A 13,911-nucleotide genomic window follows, 5' to 3' on the forward strand; every position below is an offset into this window, starting at 1 on the left:
CACAGAGAGTGACACGCCCCCTAGATCTGGTCTCCAATTGAGCTGAGACTTTTCACACACGTCCCTAACACGTCATCAGAAACTGGAATGAAACGGCTACTTTAACTTTTCTGTGTGGGATTCGGAGAAAACAGAGCATGAACCCAGTCGAGCGTTACAGACTTGAAAGTCTTGAAAGACTTGAAATCAACAAATCTATCTATCTTTAAGTGAGTGTAAAAATCATTCTTATTGTACCACTGATGAGACCTCACGATTTAATGCATCTCTCAACCTTAATAGCTTTCTTCTCAAGCTATTAATAAAGATTAGGTTTATTCAGTTCAGATGTCACCACAAGCTGTCACTTGAGAGATGTATTTATCCAAAAAAAAAAAAAAGTCCCTGGAAGATTCCAGAGACCAGTTGGGACCAGGGCCCTGAATGTAATCCCTGGGATTTACTGAGCAAGTGAATGGAGAAGCAGAGTAAGAAAAATAACAAGGCGTGTGAAAAATAATTAGCGAGACAGATCGTGTTGTCGTGCTGATTTAGGAGGTGATAGAGTCAGATATCTCGGCTACGTTGAATAAACATCACTTGAGAAAAGTGTGAATATGCGATTCGGATTCGTCCGTCTCTCTATAAATACCCTCATCTATCGCTCTATCTGCAAGTTTCTCTTTTTATAGGTCTGTTTCTCCAAGCAGGACCAAACATGGAGGTGTGCACTGCTCCGTATCAGCGACGCTTCCAGAGACGCTACAGTCCCGATCACCTGTTCACACTGCTATTCTGAAGCTCCGTAAAAATCAACCATAAACAGGTTTTTTTTACCAATGAGGCGCAGGAGACGATATCAAGAGCGCTTGAGAAGGAATTTATGTTCCAGAGTCATGTTATGCTGAGGCTTCGACCATCACTAGGTTCAGTTTTTGCTGTCAAAGCTCTCTCTCTCTCTCTCTCTCTCTCTCTCTCTAACCTCTTGGGAATGTCCATGTGGTGCAAATTTCTTGTCACGTTTATTTTTCCGTCACTCCCTCGCTCTCCCCCTCAGCTCTACACTCCCTGGCAGAGAAAGTAAGACAGACCGAAGAAGGGATCGAAGATGAGATAAAGTCTTCAAAGTTCTGTCATTTTATTCCAAACATGCAGCTCACTGTTTCTCACAATTTTTAGCAAAGTCATGTATAAATGTTTTCAGCCGAACTGCTTGAAGCATTCACAGCATGTTTACATTTAACTGCTCCCGCAAAAATCCATAAAAAGCTCAGAGAAAGCTGACAAAATGGCAAAATGGAGACTAAAGGGTTAAAGATTGCCTCCTGTGTACGGCATGTGCTAAATGGCTAAATCTTTTCCTCCAGTAATGCAGCTCAGCCACTGCAGCGCATCAGCTATCATAGACACACACTAACTCCTCCTTCTTTTATAGGTTATTCTTATTTTGTCTTAATTTATGGATTTGTTTTTAAATCACTTTCTTTCAAGTCATTCATAAGAAACTACCAAAAATTTCTTTGCTAGATTTGTGCATGAAATTGATATAAATGTGATTTTTTCTTGACAGCGTCATCGGTATAAAACAATCGCAGTAACTCATCGACAATTATATAATCGCAGTAACTCGTCTCCTTATATGGAAATTTACACAAACTCAGCAAAACTTAGGATACAAACTTTTATTATTTATTTCTTGTTTAAATGCTTTCGTTTGAATGATTTATGAATATATTTGTCCGTATCCAGACGAATAAGTGAGAAGGAATGTGTTTTTTATGATTTGTTTCCATGAAGGGAATCTTTATAGCTCAGGTTTGGAAACTTTACATGACGAAATTTCGTCCTGGAGCTCCAGTTGAGATCCGGACGCAGTGAACAGCATTAACAGTAACACCAACCTGATCTTGTGCTACGTTTGTATGAATTTGACTGAGCGAGGGCAATGGGTTAGAATTTTCCAAAGAACAAAATAGTAACCCCACCCATAACCCCGCCTCCTTTGAATGATCATAAAAATAGAGCGGTGTGAAATGTTCCTTCAATCTTTCGAGGTCAGTGAGCTCTTCATCTTTGTCAGGGTGGTGGTGGATCCGGAGTCATTCCTGGGAATACTGGGCATGAGTTGGGAATACACCCTGGGTGGAACGCCAGTCCCCTAAGCCAATCTACGCATTACATCAGTACATCACTTCCACGTGTTTTTATTCGAGGTGTTATCTGCTCTTTCAAAACAAGACCTTCAAAAAAAAAAAAAATTATTACAGGTACTCCAGCTAATGGACTCTCAAGCCAATTAAAATCAAGCTATCACTTACCGCCTCTGTGTGTGTGTGTGTGTATGTGTGTGTGTGTGTGTGTGTCTGCTGCCGCGATGACAGCTCATAATTACACATATTAATCCCCCTTGTAAATATTACACATCATAAATTTTCTGTATAAAATCAACGAGTTGGCATCAAGAAGCAGAAATCAAACCCCTAAAATCCCCTCAACTCCTCCAATAAATAAAAAATAATCATAATCTCACCTTAACTGTGCAACATACCGTATACTTACAGTATCACACACTTTCATTCATTTCATTCAGTAATTTACATCTATTTTAAATGAATATTTTAGTTACTATTCATTATTTAATGTCCTATTTAATTTAATATTTCAGTTTAAATGTATCTTTTATATTGAAGTGTAAATCTACAGGAACACACACGGGCCAAAATGACACAACTAAACTGATGAGTGGAAGCAATAAACTGAAATAAACACCATAAACTAAACAAAAGTTTGCTTTCGGAAACCAAAAATAAAAATGATAATGTGCAGTAAATATATCGTTAAGTCCAAGGATAAAATCTGAATGTCACTAAGTCACATTTCACCATCTGTGTGTAATTTATCACGGGACAGACGCACGTCATCAGCATGGCCAAGACGTGAGGTAATGCCATGAGACACGGAGACTGTGTGTGTGTGTGTGTGTGTGTGCCTGTGTGTGTGTGTGTGTGTGTGTGTGGAGAGATAGACAGATTTACAGAGACAGGATAATTGGTCTTAGAGGTTGTTTTGAAAATAAAGAAAGCGAATTATTCCAGCCGGCTACGTTCACACTCGCAAGTCGCTCGTGCTGCTTGTAGTTTGACTCTTGTGGGGGCGTGGCCTGTTTTTTTTTTTTTTCCTGATTAGAAACAGTAGTATCTGTATACTGAAGCTAACTAGTTAAAGACAAATTAAATTAAATAGTGTGAAAATCAGACTAAAAAAAGTTCAGATTAGATTAGCAAAACAAGCTAACCGTCCTAGCTACTGAATAACACTGATCAGACGCATCAATCATCTTTGCTGCTTCCTTCCAAGCTTTATTTTTCTTCGTTAAACATCTTTATACACGGGTAATGAGCGGGCGTATATGACAGGAGAAGGTGAAACCATGGTTATACGTTTTTCTTCCATTTTTGCAGGAACGAATTGCAGGTAGGAGCTAAAGTTGTGAGCGGGGAACGGAAGAAACGTCGACCCGCAGGAGGCGTAGGATCGGTTCGAGACGATCGTTTGGATTTGTCGGTTTACATCATCATACCTAATTTGCATAAAATCGAGTCAATGTCGCTTGTTGCTGGAATCGCGGCTCACACCTGTCGCTATTTTTCACTCGCTAGTGTGAACGTAGTGACGTCAGATAAGTAAGTTACGGTGTAAGTTACTGTAGATTTAATACTGTATATTTATTAGTTTGATAGAAAATATCACAGACTGGTGTAACACCAATAACAGTAACTGCATAAGAAGGCTAGATTGGGATTATAAATAATTATATGGGATTATTGTGACCTACAGTGCTGTGCAAAAGTCTTAGCACCCTAATGTTTTATGGGTTTTTTCATTTCTGTTATTAATGTGTCAGAAAAAAAATCTCCAAGAATTTTTTTTTTTCATTAATAACCCTCATGAAGGCTGAAACAGAAGCAGCTGAGAACAAACATGTTTTCCAGAAGAACCCTAGAAATTCTCCAGAATGCAGGAATCAGGTAATGTTTTTATGAAACTGCTCCACAGAGAATCTGAGAGGACTTCCTGTCAGCTACATACAGGAACTAAACTTTTGCTGCAGTCTGTTTTACTCCGATCTGGGAAAGGGCTAAGTCGATTTTCCCGAGCTCTGATTTAAACACGTACCAGTGCTCCGGCTCGGAAAAACCTGGATGCCCAGAGCGAGGTCGTGTTTATATGGCTAGTCTCTGATTTTAATAAACATAAAGAAATTCTACTTAATTCTACATGAATTATGAAATGACGTATAAAACAGATCAACTGTCTTTGTCATCTTTGCTTTTCAACATGATGTCATTACGTTAGCCAAGTTTTCAGTTAAAATCCAAGGAATTGTGTTACAAATGTAAGCTATTAAAACAACTTTTCACAACACAGATGCTGTCTGAAAAGTTTTATCATGTAGAAAGGGAAATCGGTTTAATGTAGACCCTGTGCGCACCGCCATGTTGTTGTGACATCGGCCGTGTTCATGTCAGAGAACTGTTCACCGTTTTCCCGACTCGGAATTCCGAGTTAAATGAAGTTCCTCTGCACTTTTCCGTGTCGATTATGTCAGCAGTTGCAGCTGCTGTTGTCGTTAAAGGAATCCTGAACATCAGGACCCTCAATGCCCTCAGTGCCCTCAGCAACCCTACTTCCTGTGTCCTTGGGCGGCCATCTTTTTTATTTAGTCTCCGCCTCCCAAAACTTACAGGCTGAATCCAGATGGTTTCGATTTGATTTAAAAATAAGTTCATGGAGCAGAACAGTGTCATTTAAAGCAAACGAAGTTTCTGGAATGTTTTTAACTGGAAAAGATTTTGCCTATTTGCCTACACCAAACCTGCGCTCTGTCATTTGGGACGGTTCTTGAAGACATGACGAGATTTTTATCCTCTCCGTTTTCCTCCATGAGTGTGTGTTTGCTAAATGTTCTTACACCATTCAGACACACACACACACACACTCAGTCTTCTCCACAGCCACGGCTCTATTCTGGAGACTGTTTATTGAGGAATCGTGCTTTCTGAGCAGCAGCGTGGCTCTCGAGCTCTTGAGAGGTGTAATCTGAGCTTTCCTACGGCAGGAGCTTTAGAGAGTGAGGAAGGTGTGAATGAGAGAGCAAGAGAGGAGAAAGAGAGGAAGAAGCGTGTGGGTCCGAGCAGCACCACCACGCCAGAGATCCGATATTAGTGATGTCATGACACTGGATCTTGAGAAACGTGGCTGTATGGAGATAGATCATGAGGTGTGGACGAGGGGAAAAAAGCTCTGAAGAGATGATTAAGGGAACGTCCTGCAAATATCCAGCTACTAAAATTACCACGTCCAAATAAAGCCAGCATTCAGAGCATACGCTTACAGAGATTAGAGATGAGAGATGTCAACATTTAGAATTATTATTCAATAAAAAATAAATAGCTTCTCTACAATGTGCAGAAATAATAATATACTAATAAATTAGAAACATAAAAATAATTTCAAAAAAAATTATAAATACCACAACTTTGTAACTACTACTAAATACTAGTACTATATTTTATTTATTTTATTATTTTATTTATTTATTTTTTTTATGTCCGTAGTTGTGTTAGCTGCAGTGTATCATTCCTTTTTTCATCTTTTATCTTCACTGCAAAAAAAAATATTTTGGAAAATAAAAAGGCGGAAATTGTTTAATATTATATCTCACATTACGAGATTACAGCAAAACAAATACGATAACTAAATTAATTTCTAGATATTGGCAAATGTTCATCATTTCCTAGCAAATGAAAATATTTTGAATACAGATGAATCTTTTTTTGCTTATTTCAAGCATTATTTTAGACAAAGTCACTTTTGAAATTAGAAAAAAATATTCTAGGAATAAGATTAATAATTCTCTATGTCTTTAAATATGTTTTAATAAAAACTATGACATAAATATGACAATATAAATAAGATATGCACTTACTGTGATATTTCAAAGTATTGTTAAAATTAAGTTCAAACTTAAAATTGTCATTTTATAAGCAGATTATTTTGCTTATTTCAAAATGTTTGTTAGATAATTCTAAGCATTAAGTTAAATGAAGTGTCTAGAAATAAGTTTAATAATCTGATTTTGTACACAAAATATTTTGTACAAATATTTCTTATTATTTCTTATTTCTTATTTATTTCTGGTGTGTAATTTAGCTATTTAAATGCAGAGTTGAAAGAGGAGTAGGCCAGGTTTTCATTTCAAGTTTATACTGTATATAAATGTGTGTGTGACAAATAAACATCTTGAATCTTGAATATCTGTTAAATAAATTTGATAATATAAATAAGAGCTGTATTGCTGCTATTTTTGTCTGAATATTTTCTAAGTTGTAATCTGTCTATATCTATTTTTTCCCCACTCATCGTGTGTCAGAAAGGCGCTACACTCATAAACATTCTGATTTTTTACGACCTCCTGCCTCTCTCTCTCTCTCTCTCTCTCTCTCTCTCTCTCTCTCTCTCTCTGAAGACATGTTGGCGTTTCTGCTTTAAAGCCGTCACTCTCAGCTTTCACGCTTCACACAGACGTGACTCGACTGCTGAAAAGAGATCCGGTCGTGTTTTACAGCCCTGCACAACACCGGCGATAAATATCCCAAGACATTAATGTCAGGGATTTGTAAACATTCAGCCCACTGCTGATTCAGCTGTTGCTTTGAGAGACACAAAGATACCGGGAATAAACATCTAATACACTGTAATAGCTCAATAATTACTTTATTATTAATCATAACATTGTAAGGAATTCATGGAAATAATGGACTATATGGAAAATAATATCTGTAGTATACCTAGCTGATAATGTTTTTGTTTGATATTGCATTGTTCATTTTTTAATGGCCTTGTATTTCTTTCCTCTTTGTAATTTAAAGCGTATTAAACAATAATGCAACTTGTGGCTCTGTGTATTTATAAAACACGTCTAATATAATCTAATCTAACAAGCTAACGAGCTAAATCAGAGCAGATGAACTACAGAAGTGTGTCGTGTAAAGATCTCACACGTAAATAAGCCAAATTAACCATTAATCGCGCCAAACATTTCACCCTGATATTCTAAAGTATACACATTTATATACAAGCGTCTGCTTCAAGACAAAATGGAATTTTCTTAAAGAAACAGTCGTGTTCGTTGATCAGAGATTATTGATCTGGTCCTTATAAATAATATAATACATTATATCTTTTATTTATTTCTTTTTTAAAAATCACATATAAATCTTAATCTAGTAAATATGTTGATAATCAGGGATCAGTTAAAGGCTAAGAGAAAGCATGAAGGAAATTTGGTGCAATAAATTAAAAAATCATCTATACTATACTATTAGGTAATATAATTTTGTTTATTAATTATGGTTCAGTGCGACTGAATATTATTTCCTCTAAAAGAACATCATGGTAATGTGATAGAACTCTATAATTATAGACACCTTCAGAAACAAACAAGCACTAAACTGTACGGAGTAAAGGAGTCCATCAAGGCTACGTCCTGGGAACCTTTTTGTTTTCACCTAAAAAGTGAATTTGGCACATTTTTAAACGCTCACTTAAGATACAGAATTGGATTTTAAGTATGATTGTTGTTTCCACTTCCATATTTTGTGCTTTGTGGAAAAAAACATACCTGTACAGAACCTTTCTTTCTGACTCTGTAGCTATAACGTTATTGAGGACATGTTTTTTGTTTTTTTTGTTTTTTGCATTAAATTATTATCGCACCCTTCTGCAGTGAGAGTAATGATATTATTCCTGTAGTTTCCTCCCAAAAACTCTCACAACATGGTCTAGTGGCTATGTTGATAGTCAGGGATTAGTTTATTACCTTGTGTTTTACTATTATTGTGCAGCGTAACTTTATATTATTTCCAGAGACGGTAAAAAGACATCATGAACAGTTTATGCTAATGTGATGTACTTATCTTGGACTCTTCCAGAAAAAACACACTAAACCGTATCTTTGTAATAAAGGAGTCCCTCTAGGCTATATCCTGGGAATTGTTTTATTTGTGAGTTTCGCTCTGAAAAGTGAATTTTAAGAGAGTCTCAGAAAAAACATGGTGCAATAAATATAAAACCAGGATAACGCACACATTCAAAAGTGCTGAGTGTAATTTACATTACTAGGCTTTAGTTTTGTATTCCAGAGATGGTAAAAGGACATTGTGAACATTTTATGGCAATTTGATTCACTTATCACGAATACTTCCAGAAAAAAGCACACCCTAAAAACAACCTAAACTATCGTTGTAATAAAGGAGTCCCTCAAGGCTACAGCCTGGGATCTATTTTGTTGAGTGAATTTTGCCGAAAACTTCAACTTAGCACACTTTAAAAACTCACTTAAGATGCAATTACGTATATTATATATCACTGTTGTGCCTTTGAGGATCCACTTATTTACATAAAATATAAATATGCAGAGAGAGAGAGAGAGAGAGAGAGAGGGAGTTTATAAAAATATTTCTGAAGTTATAGAGAGAAAGAGAGAGCGAGAGAGAGAGAGAGAGAGAGTTTATAAAAATATTTCTGAAGTTATAAAGACTGATTTGTATATATAAATATAAATACCATCTACTCAAAGGTGGATTTTTTATTAAATATTAAATAATTATTGTGCCACTCTGAGCTGAGAGTAATGATGTCATTCCTGTAGTCTCTCACCAAAATCTCACACTTGCAAACTCATAATAATTCATCTAGCGTAATTATTCAAAAGTTTTTGGAATTATAGTTCACTGCAACTTTAGATTAGATTAGATTAGATTAGATTAGATTAGATTAGATTAGATTAGATTATGGAGACGGCAAAAAGACATGATGAACATTTTATGGTAATATGATACACTCATCATGGACACTTCCAGAAAAACAAAACACACTAAAGTGTATGTTTGTTGTAAAGGAGTCCCTCAAGGCTACGCCCTGGGAACCTTTTTGTTTGTATGTTTTGCACTGAATAGTGAATTTAACACACTTTAACAAATTTAACACACTCTTTTATGATACATTATTGGATCTTGAGTATCACTGTTTTGTCCATTTACATATTTTGTACATATTTTGAACAATGTACTGTATATACCGTACTGTACCTTTCTTTCTTAAAAAATGTAGCTATAAATTTATTGAGATATTGACGTATTTATAAATATCGATATCATACATTGTAAAGATGAATTTATCACATTTATAAAACTCATTACAGTACATAATGGGACATTAAGGACTACTCTTGTGCCTTTGAAGGTCCATCTATAGATTTTCTACCTGACGGAACAAAAATACAGAAACTTTCTTTCTAAAATGGATCTATTTCCTCATTTCATTCCACAGCAAAGGTGGAATATTTAGATATAAATATTTGTATTTATTTTGAACCTATTTAAGTATTTAAATGATTGTAAATATATACATTAAATTATAAATTAAATAATTAGTTATTTTTATTATAATTATAAGTAATTAGTTTGTTTTTTATAAGTATTTTTGTATAATAATTATTTAAATATTAATAATTATTGTTTCATCTGGACTGAGATTGGAGTTGTCTTTCCTGTAATCTCTTCTTAAAATTCAAAACTGTAGTAATTCACACGACATAATTTCTATGAAAAGGTGATGTTAGTGTTTTGATTTTTCTACGTCTTCGTTGAATTAAATCCAGCCACTTGTCCAACTCCTGCAGTTTAAGGGTCACATCTCTGAGTATCCTCATCACCACTGAGAAAAACTCGATTTTATCTCCTACATTCTGTCTAGTTTCCACTTTACACAAAGTTGACACATGTATTCGGTTATGTAGAGCAGGCTGATGGTCGTACCTGGCTTCTTGGGTTCAGGCATGTTCCTGTTTCATGTGTCGTCGTCTCTCTCGCTTCTCTCTCTTCCCCTTTTCCTCTAAGTGGATGTGTGCAGTTTGGATCCTATATCCATTTATATATTAAGAAATATGGAGGAGGGTGTGTGATGAGAGCAGGAGTGTGTGAGAGAGAGAGAGAGAGAGAGAGAGAGAAGGAGGGATAGAACAGAGTGTCACTTGAGATCTCGAGATAATCCGAGGTGTCTGTGGAAAGAAGGCGTGAAAGAAGAGAGACGGAGAAGTGAAGGAGGTTTATTATAACAATGACGGCACTGACCTGGGACTGACCTTGGAGCAGCTTGCGTGGTCAGGACGGAGGTAAAGGTCATTAGCGAACATGTTAATTGATGTAGCGACAGGCTCATTAGGAGGTGTGGACATTTCAGAACACAACGCTGTTCGTCATCTGCTAGCGTCTCTTAGCAACCAGAGAAACATTACGAGTGGGTCTGTATCCTCAAATGACCTTTTGCGACCTGCTGGCTCGTGATCATAGATTTTGGTGTTGCAGGATGACATTAATAATGACATATCCTCAAACATAATGAAGTCAAGAAGCTATCACACTTGACTTATTGTTGCTATACGCTACTATCTAATGAGTTTTTAGAGTAATCCTGTAATAGGCAGTTTAGAGTCGACAGCATACAGTCATCCAGAGTCCAGTCTAGCAGCTTGTTTTCGATACAGCAGGTGTGGGTGCCAGGTTTCAGCAAAAATGTCAAAAAAACACAAAAAAGACCTGAAACTACTCCAAAAAATGTGTGCATTGGAAAACGGTGATATGATGACTTTACTTCTTTTTCTTAGCCTTTGCGTGGGGAAACGAGGTCACCGTGGTGCGCACGCATTTCTAATTCACAGACATTATTCACTCCATGATCCCTTTTCCCCTCGTCCAGTCTTTACAGTAGAAATGTTTCTTTACGTATATGTTTCTTTACATTGTCAGCACTTTGCCTTTGTTTGCAGAACTCTGTTAGATTCAACTCCAATTATTTGCTACAAAATATTATCTTGTAAAACCACAAACCTGGCAACCCTGTCATTAACTGTCCTGTCTGCTGCTCCTCCCTCAGGCATGGGGCAGCGTGATTCCTGCCCCAACGGGCCTCTTCTGCTGTTGCAGTTCCTGTTTTTGTCCACTAGGTGTAATAATAACTCTGCAGAGCTAAAGGGGCAGTGAGCACACTGCACCACGATTGTGCAACAGCTAGAAATGTGAGCAAATCCTCTTACTTTTCAAATCTTTGATCACTCAAAAGAGGGGATTAGTACTCACAATGGGATTGTTGATTGTTCCACTTGACTGACATTTTCACCGTCCAATTATCATTCAAATTAAAACTATTTTTAAATTATTCAATGTGACATCTAGATGTAGGCCATTTTAATCTTCTTTTTTTTTTAGTCAAAATTCTCTGCCTTTTTTTCTCTTTCAGACCAATAAAACAAGTAATGTAATGTTTTTGATCATTTTCAGCCAAAAAATTTTCACAAGCATCCCAAATAAATATAGTTTCCTGATGTTAACGATATCCCTATCTAACGTTGGCTACATCACTAGCAACACCGGCACCGGCACTGGGAACCAGCCGAAACATTACTAACGTGAGGTGAGGAGAAGGGGGCGGGGCTTCCAAGGGTGTCACTTAATGTCAGAGAGTTTGAAACACCTAAGCAGCTGTCAATCATTTTAGATTTATATGTCAAGTGGCTATTCTGCTCTTTTTATTGGAGGGGAAAAGGCAACTGGTGTACATTTGAGTGATAACTCAGTGTACAAAGATCAGCTTTGATTGGATGTTTCATTACATTTCCAAAACTTGATGCTTATTATTTAGTCACTCCATAGAAAGCAATGCAAATTGATTAAGCTATTTAGCTATTATGATATTAAATTTAGTGGAATTATTGTGGAACTGGCCAGAGTTTATAATCTTATCATTTAACCCTTTCTAGCAGTACACTGGCACTCCATTCCACCGGCTGAATGGAAATCGACTTATCAGACATTTTCAATCAGTATAAACAAATAACTTATTTTTTCGCCACAAGTCTGTTATAAGATTAGCCAGGATGCTGTTGGGTTTCTGTGTGTAGAGTATTGTGACTCTGTGTTTAGCTGCTGGTGAACAGGGCGATGGAAAAAGAGAGGAGTGTGAGTGCCCAGATCACATCCCTCAATCCACACCTCTCCACAATAACGTTGGTACGGAAATAAAACGGACAGCACAACTAAAGCTTTTTTGATAGTAAAACACTGTATTCAACTGCCACAATGAAATTATAAAATTTAAACCTAGCAGGCTAGGTAAAAAAAAAAAAGAAATACTTATGGAAAAACTGCAAATTCTTAAATCCCTGAGTGTCTACTTTTGTATGAGACTTAACCACTACTGTGGAGTGTGACATCGCAAATAAATTCAGTGCTGAACACAAGCAAACCCAAATCAGGTGGAAATATCATTTTTTGGCTTCTGGTAAAAGAGTTAATTTACAGTGGATTAGGTCCATGTTAAATATTCTGACCTTAGCAATGCCTATGATCTCAGATCCCAGAGGTCAGAGGTTAAATATCAGCGATACTGCCCTCATGACCAGCGCTGAGTGAATGTCTTAAACACTCTGAACTCTTATTACAACTGAAATTAAGCTACGGAGACAGGAGAATCTCTATCTTACTCGACTGAGCAAAAATAAATAAATAAATAAATAAATCAGTGAGGCTTCTTTCACTGGAGACTAAAATCAACGATGCACCGTTTTACTCTGTTTGAACTCTACAATATAATAATTACAGAATAATACACACATGCTGTTATAGTAAAATACTGAGTGATGGACCTGTGATGGAGTAATCACCCTGAAGCTGATTATTTCCCTATAAAAGCATTCTCCCAAGTCTTTCATTCTTCTTATATCAGCATTTTGAGAGAAAAAAGAGAGGCTGGTGATGGAATGTTTACAGCTGCTATAACGTAAGTGAGAACAGGAACTAACTTGTCTCACAGACGTTCCACACCATTAAATGTTACTATAAATAGATAAAAGGTTGTTTTTAATTAATAAAAAATTGTAATTCTTGGTAAATTGCTGTGATATAAGAGCAATAAAACACTTGGGGGGTGTGCTGTTATAGGAAAATAATCCACTTCATAGTGGGAAGAGTAACTCCACTTCATCACACCACGCCATCGTTGATTATTTTCCTACAACAGCACTGTTGTCAATATACAAAATGATAATCGTGTGTGTGTAACTCATTACAAAGCGTTACTAATTGTCACTCAATTAAATAAATTACAGAAAGAAATGAGTACCAACTGCAGAACTATCTTTAAAATGTACAAATTTGTAGTGTTTGATCACAGTAGTACTTGGTCGATGGTTCACAGGTTAAATAATCATAGTCATTAACACTGTAATACTTTATTTTATATATTAATCAAGCAAAATGCAGAAAAATAAATTAAGGCAACCATGTGTTGAGCATGACTTTAAACCCAAGCGCCCTCTGTGGGTGAATATTACTAGCAGAACAGGGTTTTTTCCCCTCATTTCTGTACTTGATCCAGTGTTTTATACACAACAGCACATTAGAGTTTTCTTTAAAAAATAATCCCCAAAATACTGTGTACAAACATCTCAGAAAGAATGATGTAGAGATCACATTTACAGGAGAAATGACCGGCCATCTTGTGCCAAAGATTTGCATCGGATAATGATAGAAATTTAGCAGGTAATCTCAGACAATCCGAAATCCCGAATCCTGCAGGTTAGGTTTGTCTAAGGGAGAAGAAAACGAAAAAGAAAAAACAAACAAGCAAAGTGTTAGGGTTTCTGTTCTCCTTGCTTTATATAGCCCACTTATTTTTCAATTTTAATAAAAACCTGTTTGTTTCCCCACTTTTTTAACTAATAGGTAACTTTATTGTGACTGAAAGAAAGAAAGAAAGAAAGAAAGAAAGAAAAAGAATAATTTACTCAAATTAAATTATTGCAACTAACAC

General features: G+C 36.2%; 1 protein-coding gene across 3 annotated transcripts in view; it reads right to left on the reverse strand.

Moving 5' to 3' along the window:
* mybpc2a (myosin binding protein Ca) overlaps nt 1-10,007 on the reverse strand; it is a 43,599-nt gene extending 33,592 nt beyond the window's left edge. For 2 of the 3 annotated variants that reach the window (XM_034310229.2, XM_034310228.2), the window contains exon 1: nt 9,861-10,006. In XM_034310229.2, the coding sequence (XP_034166120.2) occupies nt 9,861-9,882 (22 nt within the window). In that variant the 5' untranslated portion in view covers nt 9,883-10,006. Of the gene's footprint in view, nt 1-9,860 lie in introns of all 3 variants that reach the window. The other variant, XM_034310227.2, reaches the window with a different exon arrangement.
* Between the last annotated feature and the right edge of the window lie 3,904 nt (nt 10,008-13,911).

This window comes from Pangasianodon hypophthalmus, chromosome 13, assembly GCF_027358585.1.
Source record: "Pangasianodon hypophthalmus isolate fPanHyp1 chromosome 13, fPanHyp1.pri, whole genome shotgun sequence".
Classification (NCBI taxonomy): Eukaryota; Metazoa; Chordata; class Actinopteri; order Siluriformes; family Pangasiidae; genus Pangasianodon; species Pangasianodon hypophthalmus.